At 39.6% G+C, this 27276-nt stretch overlaps 1 protein-coding gene across 6 annotated transcripts in view; it reads left to right on the top strand.

Moving 5' to 3' along the window:
- YLPM1 (YLP motif containing 1) overlaps positions 1 to 12486 on the top strand; it is a 39595-nt gene extending 27109 nt beyond the window's left edge. For 5 of the 6 annotated variants that reach the window (XM_082057510.1, XM_082057508.1, XM_082057507.1 and 2 more), the window contains 5 exons: positions 1856 to 1942; positions 4992 to 5043; positions 10222 to 10352; positions 11559 to 11738; positions 12108 to 12486. In XM_082057510.1, the coding sequence (XP_081913636.1) occupies positions 1856 to 1942; positions 4992 to 5043; positions 10222 to 10352; positions 11559 to 11705 (417 nt within the window). In that variant the 3' untranslated portion in view covers positions 11706 to 11738; positions 12108 to 12486. Of the gene's footprint in view, positions 1 to 1855; positions 1943 to 4991; positions 5044 to 10221; positions 10353 to 11558; positions 11739 to 12107 lie in introns of those variants that run through there. The other variant, XM_082057509.1, reaches the window with a different exon arrangement.
- Positions 12487 to 27276: the final 14790 nt, after the last annotated feature.

The raw sequence follows: 27276 nt of genomic DNA, 5'->3' as shown, positions 1-27276 counted from the left end.
CCAAGATTTTACACCATTTAGCTTCAATGCTGTGAAAGTTGTCAGGAGCACTTGATGTGGTCCTTTTTGCTTAGGCTGCAAAGGTTCAGGGTCCCAGTCTGTGAGATACACCCCGTATCTTGGTTTGAGGTTGTGAGCTGGTACGTCGAGTCCAGTTGGCCTTGAGCCCACAACGAACTGCTGCAGATCCTGTAGAGTTTTACTCAAAGATATAAGATAGAGATTGAGGTCAAACCCCCCCCCCTTAACATGTACGTCTCTGGGGACGTGGTATTTGGTAAGGTCGCCCGTACAGTGGTTCCTAGAGGCTGACTTGCAGGCTGCCCCTAGGTTGGATTCTTATTCTAAGTAGGGCTATTGGGAGGGCTTGCACCCAGGTCAGGAAAGTTTCTTGACATATTTTACTTAACTGTATCTTGATAGTACAGTTGATTCATTCTACCTTGCCACTTGCCCGTGGCCAGTATGGAGTGTGCGATTCCCATTATATCCGTAGGGCTCTACTCACTTGTTTTACCACATCTGCAGCAAAATGTGAGCCACGATCTGAGGACATACCTAGAGGTACCCCAAACCTAGGAATAATTTGATTTAATGAAATTCCAGTTATTTCTTTTGCCTGATTGGTGCAACAGCGGAAGGCTTCTGGCCATCCAGAAAAAGTATCAACTACTAGTACCAGTAGGTATTTAATACCTGTCTTTTCTAGGCAATTCTGTGAAATCAGTCTGCCAGTGCTCTCCAGGTACATTTCCAGATTTTATAACTCCCGTTACTACTTTATTAGCAGTATTTGGGTTATTTCTTTTACAATTGCTGTACTTTTGTGCTGCTGTTTGTACAATCTGTGCCATTTTAGGTCCTATGATGGACTTTCATAAATGTTTTAACAGTTTTTCTGTACTCCAATGAGTGGTCTCATGTTCTCATTTTATTATTTGACATAGGATGGGCTCATGAACTGCAGCTTGCCCAGTGGGAGTAATTGCCCATCCTCTATGTTCAAAATTTGTGCCCAGGATTTCAATTAACTGACAGTCTTTAGCCGCATATTCTGTTTTTTCTCTTGACAGAGCTATTTCTTGAATTTCCTATTTCAAATTTGGTCTTCCCCACTTGGTGAGCTCTACAATGCATAATAGTGACTTCTGTGGGTTTTTAGACACCTTCAAGCAAGGTTGAAATTTGTTTGCTGTGCTTGATCGATGTCCTTTGAGCTGTCAATAGTTCTTTTTCTTTCCACTTAGCTCCATGTGCGTGGATTACTCCAAATGCATACTTCGAGTTAGTCCAAATGTTCACCCATTTTCCTTCACTCAGTTCCAGGGGTTGAGTGAGTGCTATCAATTCTGTCTTTTGGGCTGATACATCAGAGGGCAAGGCACCCGATTCAATTACCTTATCCTGGGTAGTCACCAAATATCCTGTTTTCTGTATTGTGTTAATCTCTGTGGTTATTATTCTTCTGCCATGATATTTAAATACACAAAATATAAAGGCTTGATAGAGATGTTCTATGCAGAAAGAGCCATTTCAATGGTGTTTAAATGACAAGTTTAAGAATTTTTTCTGATATTTCAAGTTTTGAAATGTGATTTTGCAGCAAGAAGTATCTTAGAGCTACTGGTAGCACAAAGAATGCATGTGAAAGAGCATAAATGATTGCTCCTTTCCCACACAGTTTGTCACTCTGTAGCTAGAAGGGAACCTGCTTCTGAGGGAAGCCAAAATGGAGCCAGTATTGAACGTTTTCTTTCCTCTTCTATTTGAACTTGGAATCTTCTACTCACTCTGCTAAAAAGATACTTAGAAGTCAAGCAGTGCCTTATAAGTCCGTGCTTGTGATTTGGAACAGGTGGAGATGGAGGATTTTGATGCAAATATTGAAGACCAGAAAGAAGAAGTAAAGAAGGATACAGCAGAGGAGGAAGAAAGTGAACTGGTAGGGGACACATCACCCATCTCTAACAAAATGTTTGTTAATGTGTCTGAGGGAGAATCTCAGTCTTATAAATGCCAACAACCCATTGCCATACTTAGCACTTGGATCTTAATACACACATTTCTAGTCATTTGCTCCTTAGACATTTCTAGGAGAACTTTAATGCTAAATCACGTTATTCCTAACTGAAGGTTTTTAAGAATCTGTGAGTACATGCCACAAACAACATTATCAGTGGGGCATGGCAACATGCCTCTTACAGCCATTTTCAAATTGCAGTACACTGTAGCGATGTCTTCCAGATTCTCTAAGAATTATGCCAAATGGAGAGATGGGAAGAATGGGCAAAGATTAATTTAGCTTATTTCCTTTCACGTGTTTAGAGAACTCTTCTTGACTGTCACATGGGTATGACAACAGTTATGTATACTTTATCAGGGCTTGCTGACTTTGTCAGTAGGTATTTCCAAGTTGAGGGATTAGGTCTCTTGGATAAATGAAGGTTAGAGAATTGCCCTGAGGGCTGGCATTTTTAGGTATGTATTTAAAAGGCTATGGAAGGCTTCCTAATGTAACTTCTTGGTATCTGTTGGAGCTACAACTGGTTAGTGCTTGATGAGTTGAATGTGTCATACCCTGGTTCCCACAACCAAGCAGCTAAACTCCAATAAACAGGAAGTAACCAAAAATATCTTCAGACAAGCCAAGTCCTTTTTCTTGATGGAAATTTACTGTTCCTCAAGAGTGGCAGTTTAGAAAGCAGCTGAAATACAGAATAAAAAAAAAATAAAGCTTAGGTGGTGGTTTTCAATAAACATCTGTTTTTTTGCAACATGACTCATTTATTCTCTTTACTAAATTATTCTTAGGCACAGAGTATAAGACTGCATGAAGTATGGTTAGGACTTTTCAAAGATGCATCCATGTTTACAAGAATATGGCTGCTAGTCTAATTTCTTGGAAATTAGCTATATCTAGGGATGAAAGTTGTCTTCAGCTTTGAGACCTCTGTGCATAAATGTCTGTCTGCGTATGTGTGTGTTTATGGGCTCTGGGGAGTGTCTTAATGTACAGCATGCATAACAACAGGCCTTTTCTTTATGAGACAAGGAGAAAGCTTGGTGGTAAAAAAATGCAAATTATTAATAACTAAAAGTAATCTTACATATAAGAATGTTTTCTATTCAGATTCACAAGAGATGAAAAATAGCAAAGAATTATTTGCTGTGTGTGATCTCTGCTATACATTCACATGGCTAATCTCAGAGAGAGGTATGTCAGACAGAACGGTGGAGCAGTACACTGGGTTTGGTATCCATTGCCTTCTTGAGAGCAGTTGGTAAGGGTTCTTCAGTACATTTTGCTGCATTTAATCCTGAGGAAAATGAGAGATCTGAAGCTCCTGCCATCTGGCAGATGTCCTTGAAATATCCAGCTGTCTTGTACCAAAGGATGAAGTCTGAATCTTTTCTTATCCTATCTGAGGAACAAGATATTGTACAGATTCAGCACACAATAGGCCATTTCACACCATCAAAGTCACTCTTTTGTTGCTATTTATCAACTCCCACAGGGCTGCTTGTAGCATTCAGACGATTCTTACTTTTTTGTGCTTGATGGTATGAATTATTGATGCATTTCACTTAGTGTTCTCACCAGTGTATCACACCTCACTTTGTTGGATATGTGCTTCTAGCTGTGGTGTAAATTTCTGAGGACATTTTAATGTGCAACTTGGTTTGAAAGTATAAGTATACATGAAGTGTGTTTATTCGTTACAAGGAAATATTGCAGCACAAACTGTCTTAGTTTGTCTTAATTACAGACTTTATTAAAAAGCAATACAATACAGAGATCTGATCATCTCAAGTCACTGATATATGCTTTATGGAAAAAAGGTCTGTCAAGGATTTTGGAAGAGCAATACTGAACATAATCAAAAGTAGTGTAGCTCTCTGGAATAGTACACTCTGATTTAGTAACCCTTAGCATTAACAAATATATGTATGTGTTTACCACAGTGGAGGGAACCTATAAATAGAGCAGGAAAGAAGTTAGTGTAGTAAAAGCGGTCTGTGAAGTGTTTGTTTTCTTGTTGCATTCTTCTAGAGTAGTTCTTTTCTCTCTATTAAAAATCATTCTTAAAATAATGAAATTCTCACAGGAGTTCCGTTTCACTGTATTAAGCTTTTACATGATTGCAGAGAAACGTAAGTAGTTTTATACCAAATCTGAAAAAACTGAAATGAGTTATAAGGGGATGCTTAGTAAGGATTTATTTGTCCATGAGTGTAACATAAAAACATAACAATACGATATCTAAAATAAATACTTTTTTTTTTTTCAAATTTAATGTCATTATGTTCATATACAAGGAATAAACTGGCTAAAGACCATTACGTGTAATACATACGGTGGCATTATTTGTAGGGGAAAAGTGTTTTAAAAGAATCATTGAATTAAGAGGGTTATTTTCAAATGGAAAATAATACTTAAATCTTAGTGATTCAGCAGATACTCTCATTTAAACTAAACTAAGTATTTTGTTTAGTTGTGGACTAACCAGTCATACAAGAATTTAGTGTGTCCCTCCAAAATGATTATTCCGTGAATCTTGTGTGTAGTAAATCTGGGAATATATTCTTGAAAGCTCATGACTATGGTAACTTTTTCATTTGTATTTGTAAAGTTTTGAATGTTCTTTATGCTTGATAAGTTGTGTTGCAATAACTTTACCACCTGGGATAAGATAATATAGTAACTGTGCACCCAACGCCATCACTGTCTGCTGGACTCATTCTGGAGTTCTGTGTTTGCAGAGGGCAGTGCTCTTGTAGTGATTTGCGAGAGCTACTAAAATCACTGAATGGGAAGTGGATGCAGAAGTTCTGAAATACCGAGTAATTTGTTTCCTTCATCTGATAACAAGAATTGTTCCTTACAAAAAGAAATATCTTAAGCTAGCATTTTAATGCTGTTTCCAGTTCAAAAGTGATATGCATGTGTGTCTCTCTCTAATCCTCCGAGCTTCTCTCTGTGTATGATTTAGGGTTACATTCCGAAAAGCAAATGGGAGATGGACACTTCTGAGGCAAAGCTAGGTGGGTATTTATTTTTTCCTGTTTCTTATAGTTGGTATCTGATGATGTTTGCAAAACCTGAATTTTCATTTTTACTGTGCCTCCTTACCAAAGACAGATGTATTGCTGTCGCACATCTCTGAAACTGCAAAAGCACCTATGCAGAAAGGAATTTGTCTTCTGCCAGAGGCAAGGGAGTTATGACTTTCTAACCATCACTGGTTTATATACTCACTAATTGTTCTTCCATCTGGTCAAAGAAAGTATTTTGCTCTAAAATTCTAAAAAAAGCAGTATTTCTATTGTTTATTCATCTCTTCTGTATTATAAAAAGCAAAGAGTCAACTTACATTGCACTGCATTCTCGTTCATACTGCACACCTTTTTTTCAAGCCTAAATGTCATCAGTAACTTCATACTTTCTTGGAAACATGCCTGCTAGCTAATTGTACTGAAGATGTTTCTCACTCTCCAAAATTGGCATGTGTGCGGACAAAATAGTGGCATGCTTTGAAGCTGGTTCTAAATGATTAAGTTCCAGTGTATCTTTCAACAGCTTAGGTGTTAAAAAATAAAAGGTCATTATGCTTTTCAGTTCCAGAAGAGTACTAGAATTCTTCTTAATAGGATACAAAATGGACCTTCCAAGAGCACAAGGGTACCCTTTCTGCTGCACGTTTTGTTCTGTTTAGTGCTGCTGGTTCTCTTAGACATAAGCACTAATATTAGGTTTCTGTCAAAGTCAAAAGCAACTTTCAGGCTGAAATGCATGCACCATGGCTATGCTGGAAGGGTGTACATATGGAAAGGGCTTTCTAGTAATTATGATCAATTTCTTGGGTTTGTTTGTTTGTTCTTTTTTTACTGAACAGTAATGGTTCTAAGTGAAGATCTTAACAATGCAATCTGCATAAAACTCCTATTTTCTGTCATGTCTATGAGAAGTAACAAATATCTGAATTGGATGCAGCATGTCTTAGCATTATGAGGTTTGCTTCTGCACATGTGGAACAGCCCTGCGTATCATTACTTTCCAATAACCAAAATCACAACTGCGCCATAGAAATAACATTAGAATTCCTGGCTTACATAGACCAGCCTTTTACCTTTTGCTGTTGACTGCTTAGCTGCACCATCTCTTCTGCTGCTGTGCCCTCTTTTAAGTCACTTAAATATTCATGGAATGTATTGATGTTGTGGCACCTGCTGTACCACTGGAAGAACCTTGTACTCAGTGATTCCAGTAGATCAAACACTTAGGCAGCTAAAGACAGAATCAATTCAGGATTGTTCTGAACTTTTGTTATAAGAGTTGATTGTTTTAATATCTTATTTCTTGGGTTTATAATTATTTTTTCCCAATTATTTACGAAGTCATAGTACTGAAAAGTTGGATTCTTGAAGAACGCTCTGATGTGTTGTGTTGTATTCCAAATAACATAGACTTCTTTAAATACCAAGTAGTAGGAACAGATGCATTGTGCTGCATACAGTGAACCTTAAGTCATGTCGTGCATTTTGCAAATATCACAGGAATCTAAAGTGTGTTCTAAAAATATTTAAGTTTTATGTGTGGTTTCTAGCAATGTGGAGACTGTGACTGCAGCAGAAATTTACAGATAGCTTTCAAAATTTACCTCTCTCATGATCAAATACTGCTATCAAATAGAAACAAGTATGGTGCATTTCTCTCCATATGAAAACTCCGTAATGTAAAACGCAGGTTTTTTATACCGTTTCCATTCAAATGTAAAATGGGGAGCGAGCAGCAGACTGAATTTTACGCTAAAATGAGTTATTTGCAAGGCTGTTGCAATAATCCTTTAACAGTCAAACTCGATTAGCAAACTGGATGTTAGCATGCTGCAAGACACAGATGCTGAGGTCTTTATATTAAATCTGTATTCACAATTTTACTTTTATAACTACACTTTATTTTTTATAAATATATAGAAGTATAGACTAAAAGTAAATTCTGACAGAACGTACACTTGAAAACAAAAAAAAAAGCCAGGCATTTCTATGTAATGAATGCTATTTCTTTGAAAAATGGCTCTGCAAGGGCAGACAACATTTAGCTCAATTATGCATTATAAGCACTTGCAGTCTGCAAGTAAGAATTAGTATATTTAATTCACAATAAGACTTCATTGTAGATAACCAATTAAAATTATTTCCTGAAAGACGTGTGAACTGTGGTATGCATTTGTTATCCCAAAGTTGAGTTATTTCCTGGGAGCTGCCTGCCCATTGGGTTCATTGTGTTAGTCCCAGAGGGTACATGTTTGCAGAAGTTATATCAATGCAGAATCCAAAACCAGCACTGTAAGTCTTGCTTTCCTTTTTTGTTTTCTTTCTGGGTAAATGTTGTTATAGGAAAGCCGTTGTAATAAGCCTCAGAAAAGTTCTGAAAAATTTGAGTTCTTTAGCTACAACGCTGACTTGTGACAATCACCCAAGAGCTCTTGCTTTAGTTCAGATTTACTTTGGCAGGGATGATGCATTCCGCCCACTATGTGTGTGGTATATCATTTCCTTATGTGTTATGAGTGCACGGCCACATTTTTGCTCTAAGGTGTAATCACTGGTCTGTCTCAGTGCATAGTGCACATGGGTTCTTGTATTTAAATTTACAGAAACTGACTCACATTTTTTAAAATTGACTATATTCTAAGTGTTTAGTGCAATACTCTGTTTCAAAGTGTGACTTACTGGTGAGTTCTACAAACTTTCAGGAAAGGGGAAATGAGCTCTGGCATAATTGAAGCTTTGATACTGATGTAAAATATGCTCTGGAATGCAAGTAACATTTTACTTAAAACTTTGTGGGTTTTGTATAAGAAGGGCAAAAAATCAGCTGATTGATTCATTTAGCTTTTGAAGGAGCAAATTAAGTCAGTTTCTTTCAGATACTTTATTATTAAAATTTGAAAGGTGAGTTTTTAAGTTCTATGGGTTTTCAGAAGTGCTGTTGCTTCATTGTTTTTAAAATTGAAATGATAAAATGATGTTTGATAGTTTAACACTAAATAGTCATCTGCCATAAATATTCACAAGCACCATTGTTACAAAATGACACCATGTCTCATTTTCAGAAAAGAATACTCTGAAATAATGCTTTGTGGTAGGCTTTTGACATTTCTGTAGTGCGGCTACTGCACGGCTCATGTATGTTGAACCACAATGGTACGCCTGGAAGCGGATCCCTCTGGAACGTCAATCCAACTTCCAACATGGAAAGAGATAACCTTTTAAAATAAATTCTGTGTAACAGTAACAAAAAGGGACAGAGGGGGAACCTCATACTCTGAGTACCTCCCAAACTCCTGTGTTGATGTTTGAGTTACGCATTTCTTGGCGCTGTTTTCAGCTGGTCTGTGTGCAGCAGGGAGTGGGAGACTGAACTCTTCCTTCCACAACGGTAATGAGAAGAGCTTACATTGTAGCATGTTGCCTTCCAACAGGAAAATGTCTATGTAAATGTACTTGCCAACAGAGAGCTCCTGAATTTTCAGTTCTTCATGTTCCAAAATCCTCCTCGGCTTGTTTGCTTCTCTGGTTCAATGTCATTTTTTTTCTGGAAACCCTTATGCAACAAATGATCTGCTCTGGTCGATCTGAGAGTAACACTGAGAAATAGTGCAAGTACGTTATGTGCTGGAGTAACAGAGAAATATCGTATGAATCCATTTTGTCTTCTAGAAGGAGAGCCATCTTTCTGTGGAGATTGAGCTTCAAATTTGGCAGATTTAACTTAGAGAAAAAGAAGAACTGAATTGTGTAACAAGATATCATGTAACAGATACAAATATTCTGCACACTTTTCTTAACTGTTGGCTTTTTTTAAAGGCAGACGGGGATTAAAATGTTTTCTTACAAGAAATTCTGTATCTGTTCCAGGGAAATGGGGCAAAGCTGGAGTCTTTAACAATTTTCAAGTTGTATGAGGGAGAAATTACTTAATTAGTTTACAGCATTTGAATTACACTAGGATGTCTACATTGCCATTGCCTCACATTATCTCCGTTGTTGCTCTTGTCTCTCTCATACTAAGTAAAAAACCTCATCTCTGAACTGAGCTTCTTTAAATACATACCTTTGTACATCCTCTTCTGCTATCCAGAAAATACTCTGCTTTGTATTGGGTTTATTTCTGAGGCCTTTGTGGGTGAATTTAATTACATCAGTGACTTCTGAAACAATGTGACTTATGTCGCTGGAAATGGTGTACAGAATATAATGGCCAAGCTTAGTATTCCTTCTGCATATATTTAATTGTTGGCTTACAGAATGGTAGCATCCATCAACAAAAGTACTAGGATTTCCTTTGACTTGTAAAGCTGTTTTTTATTTTCATGCTTTGTTGTTCGTAATCTTACAAAGGATACTGCATCTCCTTTCCAAAAACAGTTTGCCATATAATTTCAAGAAGGTGTTGTTTTTTCACTGAAAATAAGTGTCCAAAGAGGAACAAATTTTAGAACCTAGGGATGGAATTGTTTTTCCACATGCCTTATCAGTTCAATAAGAAAAAGAAGAAAATGATGACTGTTGGACAAACATACTGCTCAAATATTTGTGACTGACCTCTTACACCATGAAACAAAAGATTCTGAGATCTTCTTTTTCCAGTCCAGGAGGATTTTTTGAGCGTGTTTTCCTTGTGGGGAGAGAAAGAGGGGAATCATGGATTCAAAGGAGCTTTTTGTTTAGCAGAAACAGTTTCTCAAAAACTTGTCTTTGCATTAAATTATATGATCGTCACTTGTTCGCTGTTACTGCACGTATGCCATGTTTGACACAGTGTTAAAGCCAAAATTTCGGAAAAATGCTACAGCTTTAGTATTGTGTTCAAATACAGAGCAGGTGGATCTGTGATTCCTAGCTATTGGTGGCTCTATTGTACCTACAAGGGCAGACTCCATATAGTACGAGCATCCAGAAGAACAAGCTTTTCTCCCTCATACAAATAACAAGACTGAGTGTTATTGGCACACAGTTAATGTGAAAAATCAATAAAACTTGAAAATGGTGTTGAGTCTTCTCTAGTTTATTTCAACTCATCATTCCACGTGTCAAGACAAGCTGGATGTACAAGTTCTGCTGCTCATTCTTTTGAAATTTTTTCCGCTCTCGTCTTGTTTGTGTGAATAATAGAAAAGTTCTCCTTTAACTCTGAGGCTCTGTGTTTGTTCTCAGACAAGCTGGATGGTTTGCGGACTGGCGCTAAAAGGAAACGTGACTGGGAAGCAATTGCCAGCAGGATGGAAGATTATCTGCAGCTTCCAGATGACTATGATACACGTGCTTCTGAACCTGGAAAGAAAAGGGTAATAAATTTTCAAATGACTTACTGCCTGTATGTGACCATTTAACAGCCTCTGTGAAAAAGAGTTTGTATCAAGTCATTCATTGTCTATAAATATGGCAGTTTCACTGACTCACTTCTCATTTTGCTGTTGCATTAGATTCTGTAAGAGAATGTTCTTGAGAGTAGGGTCTTCCAGAGGTAAACAGATCGATTATAACAAAGTGAGGAATTGTAGATAATAAAGTTAACTATGCATGGTATGGCTTTTGAGATTGAGCATGGAATCACGTTCCATTTCTTGCTGGGGAAGATGATTAATGCACTTTGTTTCAGAGCAACCTGTAGAGTCCTTTCCTTATGCTGTATGTTTTGTGATGAGTGAGTGTGATATACAGTGCAAATTCCAAGACAAGATGATGACTTTATTAAGCTATTCTTTTGTTACATTTTGTAATAAGTAGGCAAAGAAACAGTATGCTGTTCTTCTTTTCAAAAAGATTCAGCTGAGGAAAATATCAGCTATGTATATTTTGTGTCAATTAAATCTTGTAGACATTACCTTCCTATATACCTTGCATAAAGCTTGGCAGATGGTTTTAAGAAGGTGGTTTCAACTACTTTATATGTAGTTCTGTTCTGAACACAAATTGCTACATCTTCAAATGCCATTGTGAAAAACAGGGCAAAAAATCATAGAGGTAATGCATGAAGAAATTATTTAGTGTAAAGAAACAGTGGAAAGATTTAAATAGAAATGTATCACAGAAGATAGAGAAGAAAACTGTCCCTAATTCACTCATTCATCACTTTCTGTAGTTTCTGTCTTTCTGTAGTTTCATAGTTGTCTTCTAGATGTTTCCATTGTGCAATTGAAAGACAGGTTGTGCAGAAAATGAAGACACTAAGTGAATTTTTTATAATTCTTCCTGCAGAAAGCATTGCTTTGAACAGAGAAATAATTGTAGAAATTACACTTCAGCTCTCAGAATTCTAGCATTGAAATGGAAAAGGCTAATCATCTGTACCTTCCTTCTGTGCCACAGAACACCTGTTAAAATAACATAATTTGTGTAGTGTTCATCTTTACCCATCAAAAAATAAATTAATACTGACCTGTTAGAATGAAAATGAGTACAAATTAGGATTCTCTCATCTGCAGTGGAAAGCCTAGATGTGTCTCGGGATTTCTTAAGAGATCGTCCTACTGATAGTATGTTCTCTGTAGGTGCGGTGGGCAGATCTAGAAGAAAAAAAAGATGCAGACAGGAAAAGGGCCATTGGTTTTGTTGTTGGACAAACAGATTGGGAGAAGATAACAGATGAAAGTGGTCATCTTGCTGAGAGAGCCCTCAACCGCACCAAGTATATATGAAAAAGTGGTTAAATGGAATTTTGTGCCTTTAAGGTAAGTATTCAATCACCCTGCATGTTTATAGCCTTGACACTTTCTAGGGTTTTTTAAGAGTTGAGGTTGCACTTCATGTCATTCTTAGCGTTCTCCCAGACAAGATTATTTGACTTGGAGCCTTGTATAATAGGTGTCAGCTGTGCCTGTGTGAATGTGCACCCTCCTGAATAGCATCTAAAAATAAAAGGTGAAAGATTGTCAGCTATCAATCTCCAAACCTTGTGAACGGGAAGATTGTTTTCATTAAAAGCGTAGTTTAGCTGTGTGCCTAGTCCTGTCTAGTTCAGATTTTGCTTACTGTATCTTAACTCTGACCCCCTTAATTGCTGTTTTACTTGGTGTAACAAACTTTTCCTTTCTTTACAGGCCATTTGCTCTGAGGAGAAGGAACCGAGGTGTCATGGGCATCTTGCATGGGTCATGTCACTCCCACCTTCACAGTTTTTCTTTTGTTACTTTAGTTTCAGCACCAGTTCCCTCAAATAAAAAAAAAAAAAAATCCCAGTGCTCCTAAGTGAGGGAAACAGTTTACTTTTTAATATTTGGGGGGTGGGGGTGGGGAGAGGGCCAGTAGTTTTAGCTGCTGTTTGTGGGATAAAGTGGAAGGATTAGACAGATGTTACCTCCACTGTACTGTCACAGAATGTTTATCACCTTTGCTTTGTGGCTGTTCTCGTTTTATACTGTATGTACCTTGTAGCTTATTGTATTAGGAAGCAGAACAATAAATTTCACTAGAAACTCAGTGTTCTTGGTGGACCATATAGCATGGTTTTTGTTTGATGTTTTAAATGTGGTCTGTGTTCACATGTTGACAGTGCTCAGAACCATCCTTACCTGGAAGAGGTGCTGTGCTCATACTCTGGAATGTGTCCTGTCTTCTAGGTGTATCACCTGCTCTTCTTCTCATAGATGGCTCCCTCAAGGCCCCAGATTTTGTTGGCCTTTAGGAGTCACACCATTCTCTTTCTTCCCGGAGAGCAGGAGTGATCATTATTTGCTGGATCCTAGTTTCTCAGTTATGTCAAATTTCCATTACTACATGAGTATAAATACTGTTGGATGGCTCTGAAATACTCAAGGTAGTAATGTACGAAAAACACTTCTGTAATGCTTAATTTGAAAAGAGGTACTATGGAGTTCTCTGGAGGGCAGCCTAGGAAACTCTTTTTGGTCGTACTATGTCTTTTAGTCAATGCTGATCCCCGTCAGGGTGTTTCATTCCATTCATACGTCTACTGTGTCAGAGAGAAACATCATTAAAAGAAGCAACAAAGACCAGAAGTTAATACTCTCCTATTATTCTACTAAGAGTGTTTAGCTTGCTAAAAATGATAAATGAATACTAGTCCACACTATTAAACGTGGCACAGATTGTTCACAGGTGCTGGTACATCACCTCTGCACAGCATCAGAGGTTTCCTGGTGAAAAATTTCTTTTGTCCTCTCAGGTTTTGAAGCAAATGTTATCAATGTTGTAACCGTGCATGGTGTTTAAATCTGAAAGTAACTGCTGTTTTACTGGTGAATTGAATTTTTTTTCTCTTGATCTTTCTGGGGGAAGAAAATGAAGTCCTAGATTTCCTTTCCTGCTCTTCTGTGTTGCTCTGCTGAGCAATTACATGGCAGTTTGTGTCTAGGTTGGTAAATTGAATAGTTCTGGTGTAGTGGTAGTTTATGCTGTTAAAGGAGAGCCATGGTGCTAATGGGTGGTTTTGTTTGCCATTCTAATATTTTGGTTTATTGGATGTTTCTCAGCCTTGTCTGTGGTGCATGATTGAAAGCTCTTTGATAAACAAGGGGAGGACCTGACCTTGTGTTATGCCTTGAATGTGTTTAATACAAGAAAATCAAGCTCCCTGAATGCAGCGATTTTTTTTTTAAATGGAAAATAATAAATATGCACTTTCTGCATACACATATTATTATGTAGCATATATACTTTCTTTTTTAAATGTTGCTGAGTACTTTTTGAATTCTGACCACAAATTGTTGACAAAGGGCAACTACTAGTTAACAAGAAATCATATTGTGTATTGCTGTGGAAATCAGACGAGCTTTGCTTCGGAGAAGTTGCTCTCTCAGGTACGTGTAAAAGGGGTTTCAGTCTATCCTCAGTTGTCCATAACAAGACTGGAATTCTTGTGGCATGCCATTGTTTTAAGTTGATGCTGTTTCTTGGATTTTAAGAACTGATAACGGTTTTATCTGTATTTTCGGTAATACGCCTGAACCAGATCTGTTTCTAATATTTTCTTTTCTAGGCTAAATAATTCTGGAGCATGCAAATGGATAGCGTGTGACAGAATTGATAGTATTGTTTTCTGTTTTTAACAATTTTGAAAATCATTTCAGCAGATAACACCCAAAGAAGTCACACTGTTTATGGTGCACATAGAATTAGAGAGAGATGAGCAGAGAATACACGTGGAGTTGTACATTACTCTGATGAGAACAGAGAGAAAAATGTATCAATCATCAAGTTCAGGACAAAACTTCCATTATAAAAACAGGCTGTTGCAGACTGATCAGAACAGGCTGAAGGGCATGGTTTATTTTGTTGTTCTTGTTTTCCTGGTTCCCTGAAGTTCAGAGCTTTTCCATTCCTGTAGTACAGAAATATCATTCCATAATCTTTGCTGTTTGTTTCAGTTGAATGTTCAGCAGGTCAGTCTTCATCTGCTTGATGGGAAGTGGCTCTCAAAAAAAATAGCTTATGCCAGAGCTACAACCTGTAACAGGTGCTACATACTCTGATCCTTCAGTGAATGAAGAAATTGAGCAAAAAGGAAAAATTCATCATTGCTGCTCACAGAACTGGGAATAGCTAGGTAGCCCCATGCTTGGCTCATAGTCAGAGGTTGGTGATTAGTGATTTTGCTTTTGTCTAGAAAATCCTTCACTACAGAATCCAGTGAGTTTTGATCCTGATTTGGTTTTTCTCATCATCTGCTCACTAATATTGGCAATGTAATTTTTCACAGTGCTAAACAGAAAGAATACCCACTTTTATTTCTGGCTAAATAGGAAAATAAGCATCCAGCACTCTCAGATAATGATCCGTCTCTGACCGTGCATGCAGTTGTGTTCACCCTATGTTGGATTGTTCCTGTGCAGTGCATCACATTTAAAAATACAACTCTGACAAAATCATCAGTTGCTGCAGAATGAAGCTGATACCTCTTGAGCAAAGTTGACTGTTAAAACAGTATTTTCTGTGAGTTACAGTTTCTTATGACACTTGTTTTTCTCAAGACCATCTCCTGTTTTAAGAGTATTGAAATGACCGGTCTCACGGTAGAAGTACATGTGCTTTCTGCAAGGGAATGTGCAACCCAAGACATGCTGCTGCTATGTGAATAGAGCTTAGTTGTCGTCTTCAGTTGCCTTGTGGTTTACTATAGGATGGCTCATTAAGCATGATGGTCTGGCCACAGTATGAAAGAGTGAAGATATAGCATAGAATATTATATCAGTTCTGAAAATGTCATGATTTTCTTGTTCTTAAATGATCACATCAACATAGATAAACAACTTACCTTGCGTGATCAGTTTCGTCTTTAGAATGCAAGAATTGGTGTTGGTACAAGTCAGTGTTTCACTTTTCACCCATCGGGTTGGGTTTGGTATTTTCTGGATTTCGCTTCAGTCATCCTTGCAAACACTGTCCGTTAATTGTTTCTTGCCTATCTGTTGGTAAACAAAATACATAGCTGTTACTGTCTGTTTGTAAGGCCTTGTTTTATCTATTTTCTGAAGCCTTTTAATCTCTGAGCAACCATTTGGGTATTGTGGAGAATCCTGAGTAGGATTTCAGTAATAGCTTTCATGAAAGGATTTGAGTTGGAAAAGCAGAGTTGTATACTACACTGAAATAAATATATTAACCTATCCCCAAAAAAACGGCATCTAATCCACTTGAATGGTTAAAAATTATGAAGAATCATGATTTGCAAGTCACATTAGAAAGTATGCTTCCTGCAGAAGAATAGTCTGTCATTAGTGTGCTTTTAAATGAGAGAGAAGAGTATGACCTGGCCAGCCAAAATCAGTTTTTCCTAAGTTGAGATTTTGACATCATTGGAGCATTGCAAGAGTCCTTTTCAAAGGGATGAAGTATTTCAGCCTATGGGGGACAGCTTGTTGCCACCTAAACAAATGTATTGTTACCAGAAGAAAAAATATTCTTTGTTCATTTATTTAATGCAGCTGTCATGGTGAATTGTTCCATGCCCTACGGACACAATTTCCCTTAGCAGATTGTGCCATTTAATTATTAATACTGCTGCCGTGAAATTTTGGAAACCCACACAATATTGGACAGACCTCGGGACTTGAAGAAAACATGGTTGATCTGGGTTGGAGGCAAATTGTGCTTTTTGCGATGAAGTTCCCAACATCTCTGCCAGCACGCAGCTGGCTTCACTGAACTGAAACCCGGGAACTCTGGGAGTGCTGGAACTCAGTGTGCGTGGCCTGCAAAGGGGAAGCAGTACTGAGAGTTCTCGTTGCCCGTGGAACGTGCACATGATCTGCATCCTCAGGAAGCCAAATGCTGACGAGTACATTGCACCTTTTTGTTATGCCTGTCTTCGTTATTTGATAATTCGCAGACTACTACTGGGAAATGAGGTCTCAATACTGAACTTGAGGCCCATGGACGATTTGGGATCAAACTGTGCCAGGACAACTTGCATACTATGAGATAATGTTTTTGAGAAGCAGAGGTGGCCATCTCAGTTGAGGTCTGTGCAGCTGCAGTGTGAACTGTAAGTGGGTAAAAAGAAATTCAAATTCTTAAAATGTGGTGGTATAAGACTGATGATACTTTCTTTTCTTATTGTAGTAGAAATTAGGAGAGGACTGGGATTTCCTAGAATTTAAATATGAATGGCACAATTCTCTGTTGTGAGTCTCTAGTGCAATCATCTTTATTCTCTCATAAAACTTGAGTCAAAGTTGCTTCTCTTCTACTCATCCATTCGTGAGTCAGAATCCTTCAACCAACTAAAGGAACACAGAGTAACTCTTCTAATTTCTGCTCAAGATCAATCACTTTCTTCATGGTGGAACTGTTTAGTTTCTTTCTTACCAGCGGAGTGTTCCAGCAATTGCGATGTCTCTTTCTACCACTTCCAAATTTGTACGGTACTGAATCTACAGCCTGGAGCCTTAAATCCTCCTCACACATGTGGGCTGGAGAATTGGTAATGACAATACTTAATTCAGGTGGATTATCACTTTCTAGCTGATGGATTCTGTTTGGAAGCAGAATGTCCTCTTTTATTCGTGGTTTTGCTTAAACCAGGTAAGCACAAGTACTGTTACTGAACAAAAAGTGCAGCAAGTTCCTGGAAGTGGAGAGACAAAAAGCGTTTTGAAGACACATATGTTTTCCATTCTGTGTTAGGTTTCTAGTCAGGAGGCTCTGGTCTCTTCAAATTGTAGGATTTAAGATTTGAATGTGCAAAACATTAAAGCTGCCTGGGTGAAAATGGCACAGTTTCATTTTTTTCTAACATTTTTCTGTCTGGTTGAACTCTCAGATGGAATCTCTTCGGGAGGGGAGGCCTTTCCCCAGGGCTTGCGCTCTGGACTCTGTCATTCAAATATTTCTCCATACTGATTCCCTTGCATGTGTGTACAAAGTTTGCTTCTGTAACTGGTCAAGACACACATGCACGAATGGATGTTCAGCTCTACACAAGAAACTTCTGATGCTTTTTTTTTTTAGGGTGGCATCTGAACTATCTGCTGTCATCACTGTATTCATACACAGCGGAGCTCACAGGTCAAAAGTATAGTTGAGCAAGCTGATTTAGAAAGCAGATTGTCTTGAAAAAGCTTGTTAAGGGTGATTTGAAAGTACATTTTAATACTCTTTAAAAGCACAAGCCATTAACAGATTACATGTAAAGTGAAATATTGCTACTCCCCAAAAGAGAGGCATCTTTCAAAACCTAAGGTTTCCTCTGTTAAAATATTTTAGGATGTTACTTTTCTTCTTCGGGGATTAGCATAGAAAGGGAATGGAGCTGCAGTTCTTCCCTGCTTCAGTGTAAATGGCCTTAAACCACAAAAAACTTAAGTATTTGTTTTGACAGGTGGGTAATACAGACCGTTACTTTAATTTGACACTACGCTGTATGTGGATGACAAAGGTATCGTAAGCAGCATTTTAAAGATACCTTTTTATTCTGTTTTGGTAAGTGTATGCAGATAGTAATAAAAGTCTTGTTTGACCACTGTTGCAGCAGGTACAAGCCTTTGTACATGTAGCTCCTGTTTTTTGAGAACACTAAATTCCTGTTTGAAGCACAGAAAATACAGCTTTACTGACAAACACCTACACTGTTTCAAGTTACTGATCTGTGGATGCTCAGAACTCTTGTGCAAGCGATGAGTCTGTACTGCTATGCTTTGAGGTGCTTGATTTTCCTTTTTTTTAACTGAAATGGCCAAATTATTTTCTTTGAAGAAGATGTGGACAGATTAACTTGTCTGGTAGCAGATCTTATTGTACTCTGCAGTTAAGAGTCATGCAAAAGTCAAGATTTTTCGGGTAATGACAACCAGATGGCACTAAAGCTTTGGTTTCACATTAGGATTAAATTGGAAAAAAAAGGAAAAGCTTGACATTGTTTCCATTATAATTAAATTTTTGTGGTTTCATATTGCCCAATACAGTTCTAAACTGTTAACTTCTGCTTCATGAAAGAAAAGGTCACTACTTTTCTATGGAAAACATTTCAGTGGATTAACATTGCACTGTTTTGTGGAGTATTACTTGCAGTCCGCAGACAAGATTTTGCGCTCCATTGAGCTTACGTGCTTCATAAATATGGAACAAGATCTTCTGCCTTAAGGAGAGGCATGAAAATTGAATGGTCTTTTTATATCCTGCTAAAAAGCTTGACAACGCTGACATCTAATGGAAAATGGGATTTAACTTGCTAGTAGCTGCTTTTGGATTGTAGAGTCTTGAAATACATTGTAGCAGGAAATAATTCTTCTGAAGTCTTCCAAGCTTTTGCTTTTTTCCTCTTGAAATGAAGAAAAATAAGGATAAATATCCAAACTGAAGCACTAAAGATACTTCTGATAGAAGAACCTGCTCATGGCACTCTGGCCAACAAATCTCAGAACTGCAGCTTGATCAGGGACGCCACCAAGATCTCACAAACAAACATACTGGAAACTCTAATGTGAACAGTTCAAACAGGTTTGTGTGATGTGTGATATGATTACTGCATGTTTTGCAGTAGGTACTTCATAGTTAAAGAGGACTGTGAATGCCCTTTTCCAAGGAGTTTACAATCTACATATTCCTTTATTAGGAATAAAACTGTTTGTGTCTCCTTTCCCTTCTCCCAGCAGGCAGAGAGAATCTGCTGTAAAGCTGAAGGGGTGGCCCCCAAAGTGAACTTGGGTAGAAACTTCCCCTTTTTTTACATGAGTCTGTCTGTTATAGCCTCATTGCAGTGTATATGTTTCAGATGTAGTTTGAGAGGAATATTCAGATACTCTTTAAGTAATTTATCTATGAATCTGTTGGGGAGAGGCACTAACATGGTGAGTGCGCTGCATTGCTAGTAGTCTGCTAATAGTGCACGTCTGTGCCTCCTACTGAAGATAAACTTGGAGCAGAATAAAAATCTGGCTAAAAAGCTGGGTTTACCTCTGTAAAACCAGAAGGGACTGTTTGGCTCTGGGTCAGTTTGGGGAACTGATGAAACCTGTGACCTTCAGTGGTAAATATTTCTCCATCACCTTCTTTGTTAGTTGTGTCCAGTACTGGCTCGTAAAATATTGTCTGAGTCCTGTGGATTTCCATCCTTCTCTTGTTCCTAAGCTACCTTTAAAATGGGCTACACTGACTAGAAGGACTATCTAGAAGTTAAGACTGGCGCGATTTATGCTTTGCTAAATGCAAAAGTGCTGACCATGTCACGTCGTCACTTTACAGTGTGCTTTGATAGTTTCTTGGATTCTGCATGTAAATCATCATCTTGAATTTAATTTGAAAAGCCACAGTTGTCCCAAGAATTTCCCTCTCCAAGGCTGTTCTCCACTGCATACCCTGATGCACCTGCAGCCAGTGCAGTCAGAGTTTTGGAGTCAAGTTCCTCAGCAGTGTCTGTTACAGCTGTGCAACCTCTTAGAGATTGTCTTTCTCAATGAGTATTTCAAAATTTCTCTCTTCATTTGGACTTCTCAGCATCTGACTTTTTTGTTGCTAAGTTCCGTAAACAGAAAATACTGGTGCTGTGTTCCCGTCCATGGACTGTTGTTTACCATTCCTAGTGAAACAGAACTTCAGAAATGTACATTACTTATAAATCTGCACAGTTGCTGTGAGGTCTGGGCTTGGTGGAGTGGTGACTACATTTTTGCAGGAGTATAATTTATGTATGTTCTTCATCTGGCTGTTTTTATTCACAGGGATTGATTTCAGATGTCATTGCCTTGGAAAAATACTCTTTCTACAGCAGTTCCATATCAGTCTCTTAGATGAATGCTTTAGGTTGAAACTTTGGTATATTAGTTCTTCCAGTTTAGGAGATATTCTCTTCTAAGATAAAGGTGTATAGCTTATATTTTGTAGTACACATTGATTTTCCTTTTCTGGACTATTGTGCCATTTCCTTTTATCTTAATTTGTTCTTGGCTACATGCATCAAGATGAGAGAAATGTGTTTTCAGCAGTGGAAGCTACTTGCTAGCTTGATGTACAGGAGAGACAAACAATGTACTTCTCTCCTTGTGATAATTAACCTAACTGGGCATCTTTTTTCTGGGATGTTATAGCACAGGTCATAAAAAAAAAAATGCATAATGCACCTTATATGTGTGTTATTTAAAACTTAAGTGTGCAATGCTGAAAGCAGTTTCCTTTACATTCGGTTCTCCAGCTGAATTGATCCAGCCCAGCAGGGATTTAAGACCTGTATGTGGCCTCCAGAGCCTTCTGCACTATTTTTCAAGTTTCACTCTTTGCTGTGATTATTTCTTTTTCGTCTGTGTTTGTGTCACATTGTATAGGCCTGTTTGAGTACTGATTTCAGTATAGCGGAATGTACAGATCGAGTCTGTGTATTCTAGAAACATCATTAACTTTCTGCAACATGTAGGTTGCTTTCTTTTTTTTTTTTTTTGCTGTTACTGGTTTAATTGTTCCCTACCATTGATACACCAGCTGTGGAGAAGGAAAACCTCTGGAAATAGTGACACTAAAATTGCCTCGAGTTTCAAGTCACTGTTGTTAAAATATTTTACAAATATGTGCCTGCTCAGCATCTTCCCTGGCAAAGAGCAAAATCAAGACTAGACAGTATTCTAGGGAATTTTGGAAAGTATAAAAGGGTAGAAATACATTGCGAACAAGTAAGAATTGGAATTCAGCATTCAATGTCAGATTGGTTTGGGTTTTTTTTTTTCCCCTCACTTTCTAACTGTGGGGAAAAAAAGACAATTACTTGAAAAGCAGAAATATATAAAGTGCTGGTTTTGGCAATCTCGGGGAGAAGAATGCTCAGTAGCAATTAGGCACCATTTTTTGACTTATTATCAACTGTGATTTTTTTGTTTGGCTGGTTTTTGCTGACATCAGTATCACAGAGTTCAGTTTATTTTAAGAGCAGTTGTGCCGTTGGAAGCAGCAGCCTCCCTCCAGCAGCATCTCTGACGTGTTGCCCTTGAACCCTCTGCTCACAGGGATCCTGTCCTGCGCCCGCCACGCAGCTGAGCCAGACTCTGAGCAGTTAATGTGCAACAGATAAGCCCTGATACCAGAGAGGGGACGGCACAGAGATGCACATCTTCAGTGATGCTTCTCAGAAATCACCTTGTAACTTCTCACAGACTAATGAACTTGACTTTTGTCGAGGGGTTCACCCTCACAAGTCAGTCCTCTTCCATTTTGCAGAGGGGCTGCAGGGATCCTACATCTTATTGTGGGATGGTGGATGAAATGCGTATGATTTTGAACTCCCTGTGGTGTGGATTCATGTGCGGGGATACACTGAATGTCTGAAGCTACACTATGGTCGTATGTATTGATAACATACCTATGTGCTAAATCTTAACAGTGCAGAACTGAGTTGTCATGGCAGGGGATTTTCCCAATACTACAGTTCTGTTTAAATGTGTTATGGGGAAAATAGACGTTGGGAGAGATATCTGCGTAAGACCTTCCTCCCTGTTAATCTCAGTGTTTCTTTATTTGTGCCAGGATTTAGGGCTATTATATGTAGATCTTTCACATGTAGGACCTGATTTTTTTGTAACACCATAGCTACATTGTCATTACTCCTTTACTTTAACGGTTTTCCTGTTTTACACCTGCATGATATCAGAGTTACATCTACAATACTTGCATTTGTCCGTCCTCTCCAGCTACCTCTCCCACAGCTCTCTTAATTGTTATATTATATGTCTGAGAATCCTTTCTCAACTTCCAGCGTGCATTGTTGTGTTTTAGGCGTGGGGCTTTTAAAACTATGATTTATTTCCAGTGGAAAAAGCCACTGAATGCTTTCAAACCCATTCAATAAGATACTGAATAAAGACAATTGAACTAGCCCAGAAGGCTTATAGGAGAAGCTTTGTGAGATGCTGGTCTGAGTTCTGCAAACTGCTGAACTAGGAGGATCCTTGGATCGCTGGAGCGTGTCGCAAGGAGGATGCAAGGGCCAGTAAATTTTTCTGAAAATACTTTTGGGACATTACATGCTGCTTTCAGGTGATGTCAGTGCTGTGCTCCTGAGGAACACCTTCCACACTTGTTCCAGCATCGTTCGCAAAGAGAGAAGCTGTTCTGTAAAAGATTCCTACTGCCACTAATTGCCAGAGAACAACTACTGTGGAAAGAACAGCGGGATGGCTCTGAGGCTGATGGCTGATGGTTGGCTGTGGCTGACCTAACAGGCCATGCAGTAGTATTAAGAGAGGTAAGATCTTCCATTGGCAACTGCCAGTCTACTGACTGTCTGAGGCCTTAATGTTCGTTATTTGTTAAGAAACAGATCTTGAAGTTAGAGTATTCCCAATTAAATGTTGGCCTGTGATTCGTGACACACTAAAAAGCTAAACTTGTGTTTGTGTGACCAGTGAATTTGGGGGCCAAATGCTCACAGATGGTGGTGTGGTGATCTGAGTAAATCAGTACCATGAGGAGGGTTTGCCTGTATTGATACAGACAACAGGCTGTTAGCAGGGAACAGGATGGCTACTGGTGTTCCCAAGTGTGTAAGAGAAAGAAATTATCTTTTTGTTTGAAACACACTGTGCAGTTTTATAGAAACAAGCTTACAACAGCTCAGGAGAAGAGAGTTTTGTCTCAGCTATTCTAGAGTTCACATGGCAACAGTTTGTTTGGCATCAAACAGATGCTCTGTGCCATTGCAGTCTTGCCACAGCAGCTGCTCAAGAAGCACTGGTCCAAAGAGAATTCCTTCTAGCATGAGGTGGCCCCTTCTGAAAAATGAAATGCTATCATCTTTATGAATAAGCCCAGGACCTGGGTGGATTTTTCTTGCCTGATTGGTGTGACTGTTCAGATGCGGAAACCTTTGCCACCAGCATCCTGGCTACCTTGCAGGTATGGAAGATGTTGCACAAGCAATCATTAGTGTTAATGGACATGTCTCCAGTAAATGCTAACACAGGGCTGAGTGTGGTATTATCACTCCTTTACATTTCAATAAATAATCAAAGCTCCATGACATTCTTGAAACAGAACTTTTGTCACCACATGAAACACTTGGCTTCCCCACGCTGTAACAGGCCAAGCCAAGACCCTGTGTGCTGAATAGAGACACCTTCCCTGGCTGGACCATTACTGAGATGGTGTTTCCAGCTTCCAGGCACTGCCAGTTCCTGCAAAGATGCCTCTGGTCGCCAATAACATTGCTTGTTAAATGTTTAGTCACAAACGGGCGCGATTGCTCTGAGGCTCAGGGGTTAGAAATAGCTGCCGTGTAAATGGTCTGTTTGAAGTCACAGTGTGCCCAAGTGAAACGCAGTGCAGGGCTTTCCCTGAGCTCTGGCAGCAGCAGCGGCACCAGGAGCTGCACAGGGGCTTCTGCTCTGCTGAGGGGTTATTGGAAGAGTTCACTGCCAAGTACAAAATCCTGATGTTCTGTGCTCGCTGAGAAGTGCCATGGGCACGGCCTGCATGGGAGAAACAGCGCACTGAGAAACCTCTGGGCCAGCAGCTGCCAGAGCTGACAGGATCTGCTGCTTGGTGTAATACTCACAGCTGTGGCCCCTGACATTTCCAAACATGAACAGACGATATTCTGCTTTGTAACAATTGCTTACGAGGCGAGGGCGTTGCCGCTTAAAAAAATACTTTTTCTACAGCATTACCGTTTTGTAACTGAGCTACTATTCCTAAAGTGTTTTGTTTAAAAAGAGCCTTTGTAATTGTTTTTATTTGAACGCAGGTTGCGCCACCACGCTCGGGGACTCAGTAGATGCTCAGATGCATAGTGTGGCCTCACTTTCCCTTGAGCGTGAATCCATGGTGTTTTCAAAAGCTGGCCTTATTTCTACTGTTTCTTACTCACAGACGTGGAAATTAGAAGTGGAAAACAATTAGTTAAGTCATTGAATATTCTGTGCTTGCTCTCTGAGAACCAAATTAGGACGGGTTTTATATAGAGATGTACAGATATAGATACGTATGTATATATTGTCAGGTATTTTGCTTAGGTTTTTTTTTTAATAATACAAAATATTTTTTTGTAATTTCTGTTCTGTGTAAAGCTATGGATGACATCTATGTGCTTTGGGAAATCCAGTAAAATATTTTCATTGAAGCTTCAGGGGTTTTTTCTATATATTCTATTTTTCATACTCCCAGCTTTTTACCATTTGCTTAAGATTGATCCTGTCAGGTACAGGTTGGCACTTTTAAGAATGGTCCTTGTTAATCTAGTACAGCAACCAGTGAGAAAACCATAAAAGCCTGAGCAATGAACACCAGCGGGGAAGCTGCCACATTTGGCTCATGCCAATTGGAATTATGCTGTGTTGTTCGAGTTGCTTAGGAGGTAATGAGAAATAGCTGAAGAAGATGTCTGTAGTGCCCATTTTATTGGAATAGCAAAACCAAGAACAGTGTTTGGCCCTAATACACAAAATGAAAATGACCCTATGAACATTTCATCAAAAGCCTAGTACTAAAAAAAATCACTAAACTTGGGAAGCCTATAGAAATACTGCAGAGGCTGATGGTAGGTGTGATTCCATAATGTAAATACGCTGTAAGTTCTCTCAAAAGGAGAAAATAGGAAATTTCTCACATGTTAGGTCTTTGTAATGTTTGTATGTTACCAAAAAAGAAGAAAATGTCAGTCATGACATGGGACTTCACCTGCCAGTCGGCAGCCTGTACAGTTAGCTGAGTAGAAATTAGTATATAAATCTGGGCTGTATCCTCACATGTGTTGACCTAAATCTGCTTTTCCTTGAGATCTGTGGCATATTTCTCACTGGCTTTACTTGAATAACCATTTTCAAGCATTCTAGATCAGGCCTGCTTTTAAAACTGGATTTCCTAGTTTGGTGTTGCTGTATGCACAGACAGGCAGGCGTGTGTGTTCTCGGGCAGCCTGCCTCCCGCCCCAGCTGCCCCCTCCCAGGCGAGCGTGACCTCCAGCCACCCTGCTGGTTCTGCTGGCGCAGGTGAGTCTGCACTCAGCTCCCAGCTGTCCTCTCACTCCTTCCTGCACCCTTGCTCAGAAGTATCTTCCTGGAAAGCCCCTTGGGCTGCACGATGGCCTCCCTGCTGCCGGGCTCCTGTGAGACATCTCCCTTCTCCACTCTCCTCATCTCTGCACACCAGAGGCACGGGAAGGGGTGTCCTCCAGCTGAAAAGTGACTTTGGGTCTGTCAAGTGTAGCATTTGTACTGTAACCTGAATTAATCCATCCTTCCAATGCACATAGTGGGACAGTAAATGTTGCTGAAATTTCATGAGCACAGGCTCACCAGGGTGTGCTTACCTGGAGAGAGCTGCCCTGATGCCAAATATGCATCTGAGATGTGTATTTGAAGGAAGGTCCATTTAAGAACATCTGCTTGAGCTGGGAAACTCTACGGCTGGTTCACTCACTGCAGGCAGGTCCAAGTCATTAGCAGGAATAAAGAAAAAACATAAATGTTTTATTGCTTGTCAGAATTTTCCCCCAAGCTATTACAGCACATGGGATGAACAGTCACTAGGAACTTCTTCAAGCTCTAATTAGCTGTACAGGAGTAATAAGGGCTCTCATGAGTAGGTAATAACATTGATGAGTATTTGAGGGCTCTTAGGGCCTCGCAAGCTTAGTCAGTGTGGTCACATCTCCCTCTTTGGGCTGTTATAGGATGCCAGCAGCCTGGAGGCAGGAAACAGCAATTTTTAGTGCCTAGCAGCCTTTGCTGCTGTGTAGCTGTGTGCAGTGAGTATGCTGGTGTGGATGAGCTATGAATGCGATTGGAAATGTAAAAGGATAGCCCCGAGGAATTGTTCCCAGAGGAGATGGTTATGGGTGGCTGTGAGTTTTTTGCATATTCCACTGAAATTTGGATAGAGGAAAGGATTATTTTTTTAAGGTGAAACTGAGTCAGCAGTAGGTGAGTGCATTGCCCCTATTGCTTCCTTGGGCAATTAGTGGAAAATAGTAAAGCAAGAGCCCACCCGAGCAGGCGGGTCACGGCTGCAGCCTCTGTGTGGGCAGCAGCTCTCCCGTCTCCCCCCAGCTCTCGGAGCAGACACACCTTGTCAGAGGAACTCTCCCTGTGACAGGCACCCACTAGTCTTTGTTTGAAAACTAGCTGCTATATCTTGGGCACCACTACAATCTAAATGAAATTATACTCCGTACCCTGCACAGCACAACCAGTGAAACTCTAATTTCATCAGAATCCACATCCTGTTTCAGGCTCCATCACCCCTAGAGTAGCACCAGCTCTCCTCACATCCCACCAGATGTGCTGCCTTCTCCATTTTGGTGTTCCTGTGACCCAGATGAAGGGAAGGCTGTGTGAGTTCCCCCTTCCCTCTCTGCCAGATGGCTGCTGCTTTCCAAGGCTCTCCCAGGAGCATGTGGCTGCTGTTCAGCTCACCCCACCTCAGCATCACTCAGCAGACCTGTACCTGCCGGGGTGCAACTCCCCAGGCTCTGGCTAGAGGAGCACCACAGGAGGAGGCAGCTGCACCCCAGCATCCCCAGACAGAAGCTCTGCCTGCAGAAGGAGCATGGGGTGACCAAAAGGTGGGTAGATCCTCCCTCTGCATCCCTGACACCTCTGTGCTCTCTGTTACTTGACTGAAGTTGAACAGGGTTTGAAAAGCTGCTGAAGAAGATTCCAGGCAGACAAGTGCCCTATGACCTCGTGTCCTTCGCCAAGCCTGTCTAGCCCTGCTTTTTTTTTCCCTTTTTCTGTTGGACGGAAAATCTACTCGGGCAGAATTCACCCCATGGATACAAGTGGTGAGGCCTCGCCACAGGTAAAGGACAACTGATGTGAAGCGCTATTTGTCGTG

The sequence above is a fragment of the Streptopelia decaocto genome (assembly GCF_964273445.1).
Source record: "Streptopelia decaocto genome assembly, chromosome: 7".
NCBI lineage: Eukaryota > Metazoa > Chordata > Aves > Columbiformes > Columbidae > Streptopelia > Streptopelia decaocto.
Note: the sequence above shows the minus strand (reverse complement) of the source record. Positions and strands in the feature narration are given on the sequence as shown.